This window comes from Vanessa cardui, chromosome 26 (genome assembly GCF_905220365.1).
Source record: "Vanessa cardui chromosome 26, ilVanCard2.1, whole genome shotgun sequence".
Taxonomy (NCBI): Eukaryota; Metazoa; Arthropoda; class Insecta; order Lepidoptera; family Nymphalidae; genus Vanessa; species Vanessa cardui.
The window spans coordinates 7,100,018-7,117,601 of record NC_061148.1 but is presented as its reverse complement, the minus strand read 5'-3'; the positions used below and the strand labels follow the sequence as shown (position 1 = coordinate 7,117,601).

The window sequence follows — 17,584 nt, the reverse complement described above, 5'->3', positions numbered from 1 at the left end:
TGGAGAGAAATGGGTTTGCAAGTTACCATCGCATTCGAGACGCTTGTCAAAAAATAACGACTTGTGTTGCCATGACACTTACAAATCCATTCGAGGCGACCCGCTCTTAAAAGTAAATCAGCCATTAAATATTATTGGCAATTATAGCAAGAAAATAGTAATTACCAGTTGTCTTATAGGGTGTCATTTCCATAGCTCTAGTGGCCCAATCTGCGAGCATCTTATCAAGAGATTGTTCTATTACGTATTCTTTGCTGGCCAGTTCACCGATTTCAGCGATCATTTCAGCGTGTTGAGCCACGCCTTGTTTGAGACACATCGCAAAGGTTTGTTTCTCATTCATCGTCACTGTTATACCTGTTTTAATAATAAATAACGTATTTGTTAATGTAGGTGGTATTTTTCATAAAAATATTGAAGATTCTGATTTTGTACGGCAAATAAATACTTTAGTTTCTAATTGAGTTACCGAACCCTAATCCCAAGATTATGCTGATGGAAGCTTCCCAGGCGAACACCTCACGAGTTTCTTGTATTTGCAGAGTGTTCCGTAATAGCCTTTCAACAGCCCTTCGTTATAATTTCTAATTTTATTAATTATATATAACTATGGCGTTAAGCATTGTTTTGTTTTTTAGTACTTTAACAGTATTTTCTATCTATACGCCATTATTGATTTGTTATTCGAAAGAAAAATACTTAATATTGGTTACTTGGTAATGATCTGAACAACATTTATAACCCAAGCCTTCAAGCAATTTATTTCTTTGAATTTCAATGCACCGTCACATAAAGAAAGTTTTACCTGATTTCTCCATAAACTCATTCCAGTGACGTTCTTTCATTCCTGGATTTCGAACAGCTTGGATAACGGGGATCAAAGGTCTGAACTCGTCCATGTCATCCTAGAACAATCCTCATTTATATCATAAATAGGGCGGGCTGGCAAACGGGGCCATCTGATTGAAGGTAATCACTGCCTATAGACATTCCTTACGATAACAATCCCTAGCAGTGTTTTAGTTGGCGAGATAAAATATGCGATAAGAGGGTTGTACCCACCCAGGTGAGCCTTCACAAAGCTATAATATAATAATATGCTTTATTCATAACAAATAATTTACAGATAAAAATGAGTTCCCTGGTTCTTGTGATAAGCTAAAGCCTGTGCCACAACGAACCAGTGTGCTCTTCCATTATTAACTTCATAAATTGATTATACATATGAGAACGTAACCAAATTATACATAAAGAAATAAAAACAATAAAAGATAAGGAGAATGAATGCGTGTTTGCTTGTGTGTGTGCGCGCGCGCGTTAAAGCTAAAGTAACAACAACAACAGCTTGTAAATTTCCCACTGCTGGGTTAAGGCCGAGCTGGGCTAAAGGTTCGGAACATATTCCACCACGCTAGTTCAATGTGAGTTAGCGGAATTCACATGTGGAATAATTTCTATGAAATTAGACACGTATGTATTCCTCACAATGATTTCCTTAACAGTCGAGCACGAGATGAATTATAAACACAAATTAAGACATGAATATGACCTGGATTTGAACCCGCGGTCATCGGTTAAGATATACGCGTTCTAACCACTGGATCATCCCGGCTCTAGCTCAAGTAAACTTTAGGAATTTTATTTATTCAAAAATAAAAAAATCGTACCAGTATAATGGCTTAAACTTCTTAACGATTTATCAAGGATATCCTGTAACTTGGGGGATCAGTGTTTCCTTGTTGTGCAACGTTAATTAAATAACAAGGATTTGATACTATACCAGTAAAATAAAAAAGTTTATACAAAAAATACTTAATTATTTTTACCCTGTATGTACTATTCATTTTAAATTTGGTTATGATCGTTGCTTGATATTTATATAAAACGTACTATTTAAATAAACATATTCATAGTCATAGAGTAGGAGGGCGAGAATGTTTATTGTTTTAAGAATTGAGCCAAACGATTTTAAATAAAGGTTACAAAACCGTATAAGCATGATGATGTATTTTGTGCCAGGTTGTACAGGAAAAAACCATTAGAAAACCTGCATGTGACACATTAAATTCTGATCACGTATATACATAAACATTAAAACCGGAGCAACATGAATAAATTCCAAATATTTTTGGAGACGAGACGCGGCAGTTAGTCAGTAGAGGGTTATTTACTCTTTATTATCAATTTATATTATACTAGCAAGCCGACCCGGCTTCGCACGGGTGCAACAACAAAACAACAACAGCCTGTAAATTCCCACCGCTGGGCTAAAGGCCTCCTCTCCCTCTCCCGAAGGTTTGGAACATATTCTACCACGCTGTTCCAATGCGGGTTGGTGGAATACATATGTGGCAGAATTTCTATGAAATTTGTCAAATGCAGGTTCCCTCATGATGTTTTCCTTCACCGCTGAGCACGAGATGAATTATAAAGAAAAATTAAGCACATGAGTCAGCGGCAGTGTTGGGCAAATTTTAATTGCAGGAACAATTAAAGATTAACAATTAATTAATTGTTAATCGTGTTAATTGTGAAAAATCACAACTAACAATTATTTAATTGTTAACTGTATTAGTAACAATTAAAAATTAATTAATTTTTAATTGTTTTGTTAATTTTAATTAAAAATAACAATTAAAAATACTGATGTATAATATAAAGACTTGAACGAAGGCGACGACTTGAAATGTTTTTGTTTTATACCTACGCTGCAGAAATATTTATCAATGCATCTTAATATAATATAAAAATAAACACTTTTTTAATGTGTTAAGAGAGATTTAGAAAAAATAAGCTTAATACTTAGAAACTTTGACCAAATTTTTATTCGTCTGAAGTCTAATACTTATAGCTTAATTTTCCTAATTCTTTACTAATTTCATTTTGATATATAAAGTTAATTGTTAGTTTTAATTGTTTTATAAAACAACTAAAAAAGTTAATTGCAATTATTTTAATTGTAAGCTGCAATTGACATACGTTAATCAAATTAATTTAATTGCAAGGTGCAATTAAAAGTGTAATTGCGATTAATTTAATTGTAATTAATTTAATTGCAATTACTTTTTTAGTCAATTAATAAGATAATTGACAATTGCTTGATTAATGCCCAACACTGGTCAGCGGTGCTTGCCTGGGTTTGAACCCGCAATCATCGGTTAAGATGCACGCGTTCTAACCATTGGGCCATCTCGACTAGACGGGTGAAATGCTGTTACTAAATATAGTAGAGAATATCTTCATTTATCAGTGTTTCTTTACTATATAGTCCACGTAATATATATAAAAACCTTCCTCTCGAAATGCTCAATCTATTAAAAAAACCGCTTCAAAATCTGTTGCGTAAGTTAAAAGATCTAAGCATACATGACAGACAGCGGTGAGTGACTTTGTCTCATACGTAATGATAATGATACACTTACCCTTATTGTCAATGCGACTTCTTGTACTTTGGGTAGATCAGCAAAAACTCTGATGCATTTGACGATCGTCTTGTAATATTCATTGATTGCTGGTTCGATGGAATCCGCATCCACGTAAATCAGAGGGTTATCGAACCAGACTTCACGAGATTTAAGGAAATCTGTAACAATGTTACGTATGTAAACGATGTTACCCTAAGATTACAAACATCATTACATGCAAGCCCGTCAGGGTAGGTACCACCCACTCATCAGTTATTCTACCGCCAAATAACAGTACTCAGTATTGTTGTGTTCCGGTTTGAAGGGCGAGTGAGCCAGTGTAACTACAGGCACAAGGGACATAACATCTTAGTTCCCAAGGTTGGTGGCACATTGACGATGTAAGGAATAGTTAATATTTCTTACAGCTTCATTGTCTATGGGTGATGGTGATCACTTACCATCAGGTGGCCCATATGCTCGTCCGCCAACCTATAACATAAAAAAAGGACACTCTGTCTCAGCAAATTGTAAACTATCGAAATATTGTGGACCGTGAAAAATTATTGCAATTAAACGCATTATTTTTCGATATATTGTAATAAATATAAACTAAACTATTTCGACCAAAATAGTTCAATGGTTAGAAATAAAAGTTTATTTTCACTTGTTTCATTTTTATTTACGAGTCATTTCGTTCTCGAGCGTAACGGAACGGAAAGGGGCGTTATGATTAAACGCTGTGAATCCCCCAAACCGCAAGGAGGCAAGTCAACCTCAAGTGGTAACTTTGAGGATGTTAATTATACAACATATAACATTATTTAAATGTGTGCCATGAAAAAATACGACTGCATATTTTGAAAATAAAACTAAATTATAACAAGTATTTACAACGGTATATTTACCATGTTTTTTATTTTTATTTGGTGGAGCTGGATATTTCAACATTATCTACTAATCGATACAAATCTTATACAAAAAAATTATGAGCTTAAATCAAGAATATTTAATGAAGAGGACAATAAAGGTGTCAAAATTTTTGCGTATACCTTCAAAAATATAATGTCTATTGAAAACCTTACTTAATTTGTCTTTGTTTATTTTAAAACGATAGATTATAAAAAAATCTATTTAAACGTAAATAATTGATATGTTATTTACCAGACGCAGTTACCCACAAGTTTCTATACGGTTCGAATTCCTTTACCAAACGATTGAGATCTGCGAAGGGAACGACTGGTTGCCCAAACAACTTCTGTCTCTGATTGAGCACGCGCCCCCATTCCTGCGATTCTTTCATACCTTTCCAAGCTTTTTTTATATCATTGGCTATTTCATGCACCTGTTAATACAAAAAGGATGTTCCTAGTTTAAATATTTAGACTATATTTAGTCTCAGATGAATCCAAAGGTTGTATTATTTGTATTGTAATTTATTTTGAAATGTCTAAGACTTGTTATCTTTCCAAAATCATTGATGCCCAAATTTCAGAGTACGAGAATAAGAGATCCACAAACGATACTAAATTATAAGCTAGTATAGTAATCTATTAGACATCATGTCTTATTATTTGCATGATAATGAACTTTTAAGTGTTCCATAATTTTTACCTTTCCAAAATCATTCTGTAACGTAAGGGCCATACATTGAGCTGTGAACATGTCGATTTTATCAGACAATGTCTGTTCATCTTGTTGATGAAGCTTCCAGAACTTCTCCTGTTCTTCTTCTAAAAACTCCGTCGTTGCAACCACCTGCAAATTAAATTTTAATAATTTTGAAAACATCTACCTATGTATATATAAATTGTCTATATTATAATTTTGTAAATTATTTAATCAAAATATTATTAAATCTACCGAAACTATGTTTTTGTATTAATTCTAAACTATCTCCTTGAAAGGAGCGGTTGCATCCGGTGTGCTAAATAGCAGACTATTAACTGCTACCTACCTATCTGCTGCCAGTATCCTGGTACCCTACTTACCTGCTTATTAATATTCAATGGCCATCCAATAGCTTCCCATAGTGCTTTAAAGTCTTCATTTTCGAGTGGAGTAAAAAACACATCCAGTACTTCATAATCCTGTCATAATAAATATTATTATTCATATACATTTATGTCTAGTGCCCGAACTACTAATATATTAACAAGCAAAAATTTCATTTTTAAGAAAAACCCTGCCGACTGTTTAAGTTACTGCGTAGTTGGTTGCTTACCGTATGAACTTTTTTCATAATATCTTCCTGAGTTTTCAACCCAAATGGTATAGATTCCATCCACTCCCTTATCTCGAAAACGTGTTCTATAGTATTGGGTTTTTCACCTAACTTCCTCATTATATTCTTGTATGCTTGAATTACATCTTCAACTACTAGACGAACTTCTTCCGACCACATTGTTAATAATGCTTTGATTATATCTGATCGTTTTGTTACTAACATTTGCTAAAAAAATCAACATATTTTTTTAATGTACAGTCAGAGTAAGAAAACCTTCGTCACTTTTCAAATTCATTCCTTAAAGTAAAGTAAAGTAACAGCCTGTAAATTTCCCACTGCTGAGATAAGGCCTCCTCTTCCATCAAGGAGAGGGTTTGGAACGTATTCCACCACGCTGTTCCAATGCGGGTTGGTGGAATTCCACCAATTCATTCCTTTATCAACTATTAAACTCTTAGTACCTTTTAAAACTAAAGCACTAAACTGACAACTGTCTATAAAATTAAACTTACATAGTATGATAACTAGGTTCAAAATAGTGCAACATCTTTGGACTACGTTTACTTTTATATCAGAATGTAATCTTTTTAATGGCGTAATTAGAGATTCTATATTTAAATTAGATATGAACTGAGCTGTCAAAATATTCCTGTCAGTGTCATATGTGCTCGATCGGTACATCAGATTATCTTTCATACTGAGCACACGAAAATAAATCTTAAGGTATCAACGTTGTAAATACTGCACAAAAGTTAATTTACCTTCAATGTATCAACGTTAATTGCGAATGGTCCTATGTTAATGTACTGGGGAAGTCGCCAGATCAGATCTTGCTTCGCATCGTAATGTACCTGTACCTCTTCTTTTGTTTCAGATGCAGCATGTTTTTCTTGTCGAAAATTCCTTCAAAGTAAATTAACTCGATCATTGATCATCATCAGCCGTCATCAATTTTGAAGAATATAATCATAAAACATCGTGAGGAAGTCGTGCATGTGTTCCGTGAAATTTTAGCATATGTCTGTGTAAACGTAAAGTGGAACAACATCTCCAAACTTAACCTCTAAGAAACGAAAAAATACCAAATGATAACTTTGTTCAATTTGCCGCGTCATTTTTTCTTTTGACCTTTACAGAATCAATACAGTAATTAAAAGTTCGGTTGATGAACGACGTGATGTGTTAAACTCAAAAACCTCCTCCACTATAGTAGGCCTTTTACAGGCTTTAACTTTGTTAATGTAGTTAAAAACCCTTACACATATAATAATGCATATCATTAATCAGATGTTAAGAAAATATTAGCCTATATATCCTTATTTGTTGAAGCTCGCTTCATATTAAATTCTGTCCAATGTTTGCCATGAAACATGAACAGACAGATAGACAGACAGAGTCAAATTCCATCAATTTAATTTTAATATCGACTAAAAAAATAGTGAAGCATTACTCGACATATTCTTCAATATTCAACATATAAATGTCTTTATAGCAATCATATTGACGCATGTACGCCAGTAGGGGTATGATCGCTTTCCTGTATGCCTTCAAAAGCCGTTCTCTATATTCCACAACATTTGGCTCCATAAGACCTGCAAAGCATTAATCCTATTATTAAAATCTGTTAATTCTGTAATACTTTTTTTGCAAAAAGCAAGTTTGACGTCGGTAAGTTTTACGTTCTGTAACTTGATATTTGACTTTGTATTGCTTTTCTATTTTAATGGCAGGTTTAGATAATTATATGCACAAGGGTTTAAACACCAATTTTACTAAGGCCGGTGACACATTGACGGCGTAATCAAGGTTATGACAGATCGAATGACTTATAAATATTTTTAAAACCAGAAGTAGGTTAACCTCATCAATAATCACATTACACCGTAATAATTATATTCGCGATCTCAATGTGTCAACTACGAATCTCCCGCCTTTTTCTTTTTAAAAGGAAGTTGTGTGACTTGACGCTGATGTTGCTTGTTTATTCCAACAATATATTTACCAAGTACTCACCAATGGAAGTAAGGAACAACTCCTTATCAAATACGAGGCCAGTCATAATCTTTGGGTGAACTTGTGGTATGAAATGGCAGCGATATAACATCTCACGAAAAAGACGCTGAATTACGACCTATTGCAAAATACAAGTAAATAAATATTGGACAACATCACATTATCCTAATCCCATTGGAAGCAGCTGAAGCACTTGTGTTAAGGAAAAATAGAAGAAACGACGGTACCACAAACACCCGGACCCAAGACAACGTGTGAATTTTCTAAATCAACTCGGCTGGGAATTGAACCCGGGACTTCGGAGTGGCGTACCCATGAAAATTGGTGTACACACTACTTGGTAACAAGCAATTCATTCATATGATATCAAAATCCCTAATAATGACATGATCATAATAAATTGGGATGTTCGAATCTAACCATCTCGTCAATTTATTTTCGTAGGTATCAGCTACATTTAGTTTACATCTATATTTAGATATATATAACAGTCCAAGCGTCTATCCTTTTGAGAAGCAGGTTAGGAGCATACTCTACCACGCTGTTTCAATACTATATGTGAATTCCCATGTGTCACAACGATTTCGATGAAATTAGACACATGCAGGTTTCCTCACGATGACTTCCTTCACCACCGAGCACGAGATGAATTATATACCTAAATTAAGCATATGAAAATTCAATGGTGCTTGTCTGGGTTGGAACCAACAATCATCGGTTAGTAGTATATACAGATTCTTTAGCTAGACCTGAAATAGATAATGAAATTGAACTTTTTACCTTAGATAAAAACACGGTATATTTGATACATAAAAATTGACCGTGTTGACTGGCGTGATAAACGATTGATAATCCGAGTCAAACTAGATTGACACGCTCGACGCTAATTGATGAAACTCTAAATAATGCAAACGATATCCAATTTACGAAACAATGATTAGCTGAGGAGCTACACGAATGCTGATGGAAATATAAATATTTTATGTTTTTTGACCTGACTTACGTCCATGTAACATGCAATGTGCACCTAAATTTATTATAAGAATTTGCTAAATTTTACTACAATTGAATATGAATAGAATCAGGCACTAATTATATCTGTACTCTATTCCAACCATAACAGAAACAAAGCTAAATAAACAGCAGACAGCAAATTGACGCGATGTCATTGATCGATAGCTTGATTAATCTATGATATTTACTGTGGATTTGCGAAAATATGGCGTTTTAAACGTTGACGAAAATCTAATCGGAATTTTGGAAATAAAGTGAAAGTAAGTGGTCAAGTGCCCTAGTATTATATTTTCAATAAAGACATATTACTTATAAACTCTGCACTCTATAGCTGACTTTTAAGCTAATCGCATGATATTCATAAAAATAATGTTTGTTTAACTTTTTTCCTGCTTCCATTGGAATAGGAAATCTTAAAGTTTTAAATATGAAACATACTTCAAATTGATCCGGTGACGTTGTATAATAAGGACCTTCGGCTGACATCATGAGGTGAAAGTAAAAGAGTGTCGGAGCTGAAGATCGGAAGGGAGTGTTGATGAGGTCACTTGAGTCCCATTCATAGTCATCCTCACACCAGTACGTGCACAGACATGGCGTTTCGCAGAGATTTACGAACATCGCCATAGACTGTTCGATGCAAAAGCGTAAGGCATACTAAAAAAAACAATTTAATTTTATATTACTTGGTGGTAGGGCTTTGTCCAAGCCCGCCTGGGTAGGTACCACCCACTCAGAAGATAGTTTACCTCTAAACAACAGTACGCAGTATTGTTGTGTTTTGGTTTGAATGGTGAGTGAACCAGTGTAACTACAGGCACAAGGGACATAGCATCTTAGTTCCCAAGGTTGGCAGCGCATTGACGATGTAAGGAATAGTTAATATTTCTTACAGCGCCATTGTCTATGGGCGATGGTGACCACTTACCATCGGGTGACCCATATGCTCGTCGGCCAACCTATTCTATAAAAAAAAAATCAGCGTTAATGATATTATAGGATCGTTATCATGGATGTTATGATATATTTCATTTGTAGTATTGATTTAATGTAACAGTGAATTATGTTATTTTGAATATATATGAATATCTATGACTCATGACTGTAAAAATTAATGATTTGAATGATTAACAGTTAGAATTCGCTAATAGCAATGATATTCTAATAAACAGATATGTTATACCCATACTAAACAACAGAAAAAAGTGTGCCGCGCCGGGGACCGTTTATTTTACATTTCGTTACAAGTAAAAAGGATAGCTTGATAAAAACAATAAGAAAAAAAGAGACAACTAGATGTTTTAATTACGCAAAACGTATTACTACGTAATTATGATGTAATAATAATTATAATAATAATAATTATTATTACGTAAAACGACTAAAGGCAAACGTCCCAATTAGGACGTTTTCTAGTCTTCACTTATTGCGCTTTAATAACATATCTGTTTACTAGAACATCATTGGTTAATAGCGATAGTCTTAACCAACATTAATTGCCAAGCTTATTTTATAGTCGACAATAACGTTTTTTTAATACCATATTTTATTAAAAAATTAACGATTTTAGCTACTGATTTGATAAGGAACTACTATTAGGATTGGGTACGACAATAGCCCAAGGAGTCATATTCGATCTTGTGACTTATTACATCGCCAGGCTGGTCATAAACCATGGCCGTATTGACGTTTAAATATTGTTTACAGATTATCTAATCTTGATATATATTCCAAGAGATTCAGTCAAATAATTCGTATACTATTGACACCGTCGAGTTAGCAAATAATGAATGATGTAATATCCAATTAAGTTACAGAACGGTAGTCATATTGTTGGAAACGTTATTTAAAACAATAGATCACCTGCATTCTGAATCTCACGAGCTGCATAAACCTGCACAGCTTACTGATACCATAGAATTCCCAACTCTTTTCGTAAATATTGAACCATCTGAATCAAATTAAATAATTATATTCTTATTTCTTAGCATATAAATATGTACAGTCGGGGTAAGAAAAGGTTCGTCAACTTAAGATCTATTTTCGTGTGCTCAGTATGAGCGATAATCTGCTTTACCGATCGAAAATGACATATTACGTCGCAAAGATTCGATGCTTAGATTCAAAAGATGCTAAGAGTTCAAGACTTGATAAAGGAATGAAAACTGACGGAGATTTTCTTACTCTTACTGTATACAAAGTTATATAAGTTAAGGTAAATAATGGAAATAATAAAATTAATATAATACATATCCAAAGTTATGTAATGGAAAAGTTTCAGGAATAATTTATCTGTTAGCGTAAATATTTACCCTTTTCCAACATCCCTGTAAGACATTCGTATCGCATGTGCTGTTGAGTTCAACCAGGTTATATTCAGGTATTTAAGCATCTGCAATCAAAAGGGGCAAATTACTATGATAAAATTTAAAGAAAACTATCAATTTAATTTATTTGTGTTGTAATTAAAGACAGTTTTAATGCCATATACATATCATTCCATTTTCAAAAACCTATTTATAGATTCTGTCACCTATCCCGATGATCTTCGTGTGTATGTGTGTACACATAAATGTATATAAATTTAATTGAAATTATATCCTTGCAGGTTTCCTCAAATTTCCTTCACATGACGTGAATTATAGATAAAAACTAAGCACATGATATTTCAATGGTGTTAAGTTGGGTTTGAACCCGGAATCATCGGTCAAGATGCAGGCAAACCTCCTCGTAATGTTTCTCTAAGGGAGAAGAGTAATGAACATTTTCTACATCGACTCAGCCGGGAATTGAACTCGGGACCTCGGAGTGGTCTACCCATGATAACCGGTGTACACACTACTCGACCACGGAGGTCGTCAATTTTATTTATTAGTTTAGAGATGAATCAAGATCAACAATCCAATAGTCCTTTCTGACATATTCTTAATTATGATAGTTGTATTGTTGTAAATAATAATAATCTTACCATTGACGTGCAATGTTGTTGGGCCGCATCAAATTCTGCCAGGCTTACATTTCGACCGTAGTTTGTTGTGAAGAATAACATCGATTCAACCTTAAATAAAAAAAAATCATATCTTATCAAACTTAAATTAAAAAATGTGTACAACAACAACAGCCTGTGAATATCCCACTATTGGGCTAATTCCTCTTCTCCCTTTTAGGGGAGAAGGTTTGGAACATATTCCACCACGCTGTTCCAATGCGGATTATTGGAATACAAATGTGGCAGAATTTCTATGAATTTAGACACATACAGGTCTCCTCACGATGTTTTCTTTCACCGCCGAGCACGAGATGAATTATAAACAATTAAATTTTACACATCTTAAATCTATTCTAGGTCAGTGAGTATGATTTTATTAAAATAAAAGCAGTATTATATGAATACAAAATTATATGATAAAATGAATAACATTATAAAAGATAAATTGACATTATTCTACTTGATATAATAAATGATGTTCTACAATTTGAAGTGAATCATTCTAAAGAAAACGTACATTATTATATTAATGATCAATTTTAAACAAATTTGGTCATAGCAGCGTTAACTTGAAAATAAATATAGTACGACACAACTTAGATGTAGCATCGGCAAAATTCGTGTTGTGTTCCGGTTTGAAGGGTGAGTGAGCCAGTGTAACTACAGGCACAAGGGACATAACATCTTAGTTCCCAAGGTTGGTGGCACATTGACGATGTAATTAATAGTTAATATTTCTTACAGCGTCATTGTCTATGGGTGATGGTGACCACTTACCATCAGGTGGCCCATAATCTCGTCCGCCAACTTAAACCATAAAAAAAATATATCATCTAACCTTAAGACATTCGTCAACAACCAAGTGGATGCAGGACACGGATTCCGTGAGTACGTAGAGAGAGTTCCACTGATTGAACTTCACTCTGCCGGAAAAATCTATCATTTCACACGGATAGCGCCCTAGAATGAAACGATACTTATACACATTCATATGTAAAATGTAAAGCTATTTCCTTCAATATAAAGGAAGTTGGTGAAAATAACAATGATAAATGGATTATTGCACACGAGGCGTTTTTCCTCATTTCATTTTTGGTATACGTAATCTATATCAATGTTATAAATGTGAAAGTAGCTCTGTCTGTCTGCTCCGAACTTGATGAAATTTATCAAGATTTAAGATTTATCAAGATTTAAATAAATAAATTAGGACAACATCAGATACATTACTCTAATCCCAATGTAAGTAGCTGAAGTACTTGTGTTATGGAAATCAGAAGTAACGACGGTACCACAAACACCCAGGCCCAAGACAATATAGAAAACTAATGGTAATCTACATCGACTCGGCCAGGAATCGTACCCGGGACCTCAGAGTGGCGTACCCATGAAAACCGGTGTATCAAATTTGGTATCAAATTTGGTACGAAGCAAACTTGATCTCCAAGAAAGGACTTAGGCTACTTTTTTGCCTGATACGTACAACCAAGACCCTAAAATGCGAGCCGAGGGAGACTACTAGTTCAACATAAATTAATTGATATATAAAACTGGCCATCTTGATACTTTATATGCTTGGAATATAAAGTGGTTGATATTCGCCATGTACTAAATTATCTATAAACATAATCTATATGTATAAAAAAAAACATGTCCTAACTAATACATCATCGTCAAGCGTCAACTACGAAAGACGGCTGGCAGGAGCTGGATGCGAGTAGCCCAAGAAGGATGACAGTGGTGCAATTGGAGAATCCTATGTCCAGCAGTGGACGAATATGGGTTGATTGATGAAGCGTTAACTATTAATTTCAGGGCTATTAAACCTGGTGTGTATGGTTGTTACATTGAATAGACACCTACTATTGAAGGAACTTCGGAATTACTACCCCTAAGCGTGTAAAATATTAAATGCTTGTATCGATATCCGTCGTTTTTGAAGGTTGAAGCGTGAAACTTTATATTTAGTCTACTGTTTCAAAATGAGTTTATCCGTATTCTTGTGTTTCTGGATATAGTACCCCTAAGGGGTGAAATTGCTGGTTGCCTTGGCTGAGGTTGAAACCACAAATGTGGTATCCTCTCTGTCTCGCTTTGTAATATAATTAAATTCTACGCGAGCAAAGCCGCGGGAACCAGTTACTATATGTATACTATACTATTAACAAATAAATTCACGCGCATGGCACTAATTAATGAAGCCCTAAATGATGCAGACGTAATCTAAATTACTAAAATCTGATTTGCTGAGGAGCTACGAAACTGCATGCACGAAAATCGATGAAAATTTATCTACGCACCAGTATATAAAATTTTATTAAATTTAATACTGTTGTTTGGCATATTGCGATCTTCTTTTAGGAATACAAATGTCTAGCTGTAGACGTTTATCGCAGGTATGGGAAAAGATTTATGAATAGCTTTCATAAAATAATTAATACTAACTAATTTCGGCAGTATTTGGTTTATATGGTAACGCTTGATGTTTTACAAGGTTATTTTTTTAGGTTGTTTTTTTAGCTCAATTGATATATATATTTTTAATTAAACAACAACAACAACAGCCTGTAAATTTCCCACTGCTGGACTAAGGCCTCTTCTCCCTTTGAGGAGAAGGTTTGGAACGTATTCTAACACTCTGTACCAATGAAGGTTGGTGGAATACACATGTGGCAGAATTTCTATGAAATTAGGCACATGCTGGTTTCCTCGCGTTTTTTTCCTTCACTGCCGAGCACGAGATGAATTATAAACACAAACCGGCTTAAAACTGGGCAAGCACATGAATGTTGAGTGAGCTGAGATGGTCCAGTGGTTAGAACGCGTGCATCTTAACCGATGATTGCGGGTTCAAACCCAGGCAAGCACCACTATGTGTATGTGCTTAATTTGTGTTTATAATTCATCTCGTGCTCGGCGGTGAAGGAAAACATCGTGAGGAAACCTGCATGTGTCTAATTTCATCGAAATTCTGCCACATGTGCATTCCACCAACCCGCATTGGAACAGCGGTAGAATATTTTCCAAACCCTCTCCTTTATGGAAGAGGAGGCCTTATCTCAGCAGTGGGAAATGTACAGGCTGTTACTTACTTTATATGAATATTCAGTGGTGCTTGCTCGGGTTTTAATCCGCAATCATCGGTTAAGATTCGTTCTAACCACTGAGCATTCTCGGCTCAATTGAGTTCGATCAAACAAAAAAAAACTTTCATTAACTAAAACTAAGTTTTGCGTTTGCATAATTTAAACATAAAAAAAGACTTTTGATTAAAAAATAAATATCAATTTCTGAAAAATCTGTTCAACCATAATCTGGTATCGGAGGTTCGTAGTCCTTGCTCGGCGGGTTTATGAAGTTGTATAGCCTCGGATATTTTTTTATAGTGTTTATTATTTTCATTTTGCCTTCAATTTTCCTGTATAACAGTTCAGCCTGCAACAAAAGAATACTTTCTTTATTATTAAAACGTACGTTATAACCTTTTAAGTCTACTAAAAACGTTTTGGTGTTATGAGATTTAGGGAAATTTGTACATACGTGATCAAACTTTTTAGTCAGTGTATTTTCGGACCAACCCACACTAAAATTTGGATCAAATATATTTGGTGAAACATCGTAAGGAAACTAGATTGGGCTAAATTAAATTCTGATTTCTAAAGTGGAAGTAGCCTTCACTGGTCCTTTCATTGGCCATAATAACCAACACTTTTATCCATAAAATATTGTTGTATTCAAATAACCCTTCCGAGTGCTGTTCTTATTAACACACATAAGTTAGATTAGAAATGAGATATATAGATTACTTCTTGTCACTAATTGTCGATATTGATTATTTTAGTACTTTTAGCGGTCGAGTTAAACCTGTTCATACATTAGTACGTAAATAACAGCAGGTAATTGTTCTGGGTTATGTATTTCTATTACTAATAAATAGCTCATCCTTCTCCGAGAAGGTTTTAAGCAAAATCCACCATGTTACTTCAAAACATCTGGATCATTACACACCACTTTACATATACTTCCACCCAACAGCAATACTTAGTGTTGATGTACTCCAGTTTATAGTATTAATGATTCAGAGCAATTACAGGGAGAGGGGACATAACATCTTAGTTCGTAAGGTAAGTGGCACTGGAGATGCGTTGCATAACTTAAATCACCGATATCTTTGTGCGGAAGATTTCTCAAATCAAATCAAATCAAATCAAAGTATACTTTATTCAAGTGGGCTTTTACAAGCACTTTTGAATAGTCATTTAACAATTAAGTGAAGCTACCACCGGTTCGGAAAGTAGATTCTACCGAGAAGAACCGGCAAGAAACTCAGTAGTTACTCTTTTTCAACATTTAAAAAAAATACAGTCATGTTAGTTAATACAATTATTTAAATTAATATATCCTGCCTGGAAGTCAACAGGTATCTCGAGTGTTCTATGGATATGGAGATCATTACAATACAATAAATTATACGTTTTACAAATATACTGCAAGATTTTCTTCATGCCGATTTGTCTTACTGCTCACATATATTGAGAAAATCTATACATACCTCTTGTTTTAAACCCTGAAGATGATCTTTATCAACGTCCTTCGCTTGGCGATGTATGAGAACCAACTTCATGATATTCGGCATGTAGTTTAAGGGTATCCTCGGCAAGCCATCCAGGATCAGACAGTCCAAGTATAAATAAAACCTAAAAGTTTGCAATTCGAAATTTAAATTATTGTGTGAATGCTTTCGAATTCTATGAATCGGCAATATCGTGCGCAGTTCGCTTTACTGTTATAACAGGCCATTAAAATTGTTTCAGTAATAAGTCAAGTTATGGTTGTGCACGTGTGAAAAATACTTCAGTGAATTTGTGTTTAATATACCTTGAAAAATGTAATAAAAATTTGGCATCTTGGGACTTTTAATGTACTCAAAAATAATTTTGGAACAATTATTATTTACAAAAAGTTCGTCAAGACATGTTTCTTGATGAACTTCAAGAGAATGTTATTCAGAAATGTAGTTTTTTTGTTTATATTCTATGAATAGAAATAAATATTAATTGATATCATGTCTAAAGTTGATGTTGCCCCTGACTTATACGGCAGATTAAAGTGTAGTCCAAGAGTCAGAGTAATAGTAATTCTGAGCTGCGTGTGTGTGTGTGTGTGCTAATAAAGTCGGACTAGAAAAAAAAATGTTTATCAGTCTATAATTAGGTTTGTGATATTCATGTCAACGTCTCGTCATAAAAGTATTTTCACATAATTTCTATAATAATTACAATTCTAAACATTAATCATTATTTTTTCCAGTTTGTCGAAAATTGCTCGACACATTTTGGAAAAACAATGGCTTTCGTCATTATAGGGCATACGTTTTGGAATCAGTATTGGACATATGTCTTAGATTATAATGTATTACGTTGGTTCCATTTTGTTTGTTCCATTTTTAATTCAAATCGCCTACAAGTAAATAAATCCTAAAGGGTCACAAATTCTAAAACATTTCACCTCACCTAAAATTATTCTCCACCTCCTTCCGCAAATTCACTGCAAACTTCACTCTTTCGGCGAACGTGTCGGGATCATCAGCTTTGAACATCAATCTTATACGAGGAATGCTGAAATCGAAAATCATTTAAAGGAATCCTTACATATTCTATGAAGGGGAGTTTGTGTTTCACGCTTCATGCTTCAACCGAACACTTTGGAATTCATCGCACGAAATTGAAGATGGCGTTTTCTATAGCTATAATTTTCAAATGTATTATTGTATGTAATAGGAACGGGCAAATATGCCACTTGATGTTAAATGGTCACCACATCCTTTAGATGTTAGCACCGTAACAAAACGTATAAAATGCGACACCAACTTTGGAAACTAAGTAATAACTCATTAATAAATCTGATCAACGTTCAGACATTTCGTAGAAGCAGGAG

At 34.2% G+C, this 17,584-nt stretch overlaps 1 protein-coding gene across 1 annotated transcript in view; it reads right to left on the bottom strand.

Moving 5' to 3' along the window:
- Nucleotides 1-17,584, bottom strand: part of LOC124540761 (dynein axonemal heavy chain 1-like) — a 95,433-nt gene that overhangs the window by 67,312 nt on the left and 10,537 nt on the right. Inside the window, exons 7-24 of the mRNA XM_047118469.1 lie at nucleotides 17,161-17,265; nucleotides 16,200-16,344; nucleotides 14,956-15,082; nucleotides 12,486-12,607; nucleotides 11,627-11,716; nucleotides 10,971-11,050; nucleotides 10,522-10,609; nucleotides 9,097-9,315; nucleotides 7,645-7,762; nucleotides 7,082-7,223; nucleotides 6,393-6,534; nucleotides 5,629-5,856; nucleotides 5,396-5,494; nucleotides 5,019-5,162; nucleotides 4,569-4,749; nucleotides 3,423-3,583; nucleotides 806-905; nucleotides 166-357 (exon numbers count right to left, since the gene is read on the bottom strand). Coding sequence (XP_046974425.1) covers nucleotides 166-357; nucleotides 806-905; nucleotides 3,423-3,583; nucleotides 4,569-4,749; nucleotides 5,019-5,162; nucleotides 5,396-5,494; nucleotides 5,629-5,856; nucleotides 6,393-6,534; nucleotides 7,082-7,223; nucleotides 7,645-7,762; nucleotides 9,097-9,315; nucleotides 10,522-10,609; nucleotides 10,971-11,050; nucleotides 11,627-11,716; nucleotides 12,486-12,607; nucleotides 14,956-15,082; nucleotides 16,200-16,344; nucleotides 17,161-17,265 — 2,483 coding nt within the window. The remainder of the gene's footprint in view (nucleotides 1-165; nucleotides 358-805; nucleotides 906-3,422; nucleotides 3,584-4,568; nucleotides 4,750-5,018; nucleotides 5,163-5,395; nucleotides 5,495-5,628; nucleotides 5,857-6,392; nucleotides 6,535-7,081; nucleotides 7,224-7,644; nucleotides 7,763-9,096; nucleotides 9,316-10,521; nucleotides 10,610-10,970; nucleotides 11,051-11,626; nucleotides 11,717-12,485; nucleotides 12,608-14,955; nucleotides 15,083-16,199; nucleotides 16,345-17,160; nucleotides 17,266-17,584) is intronic.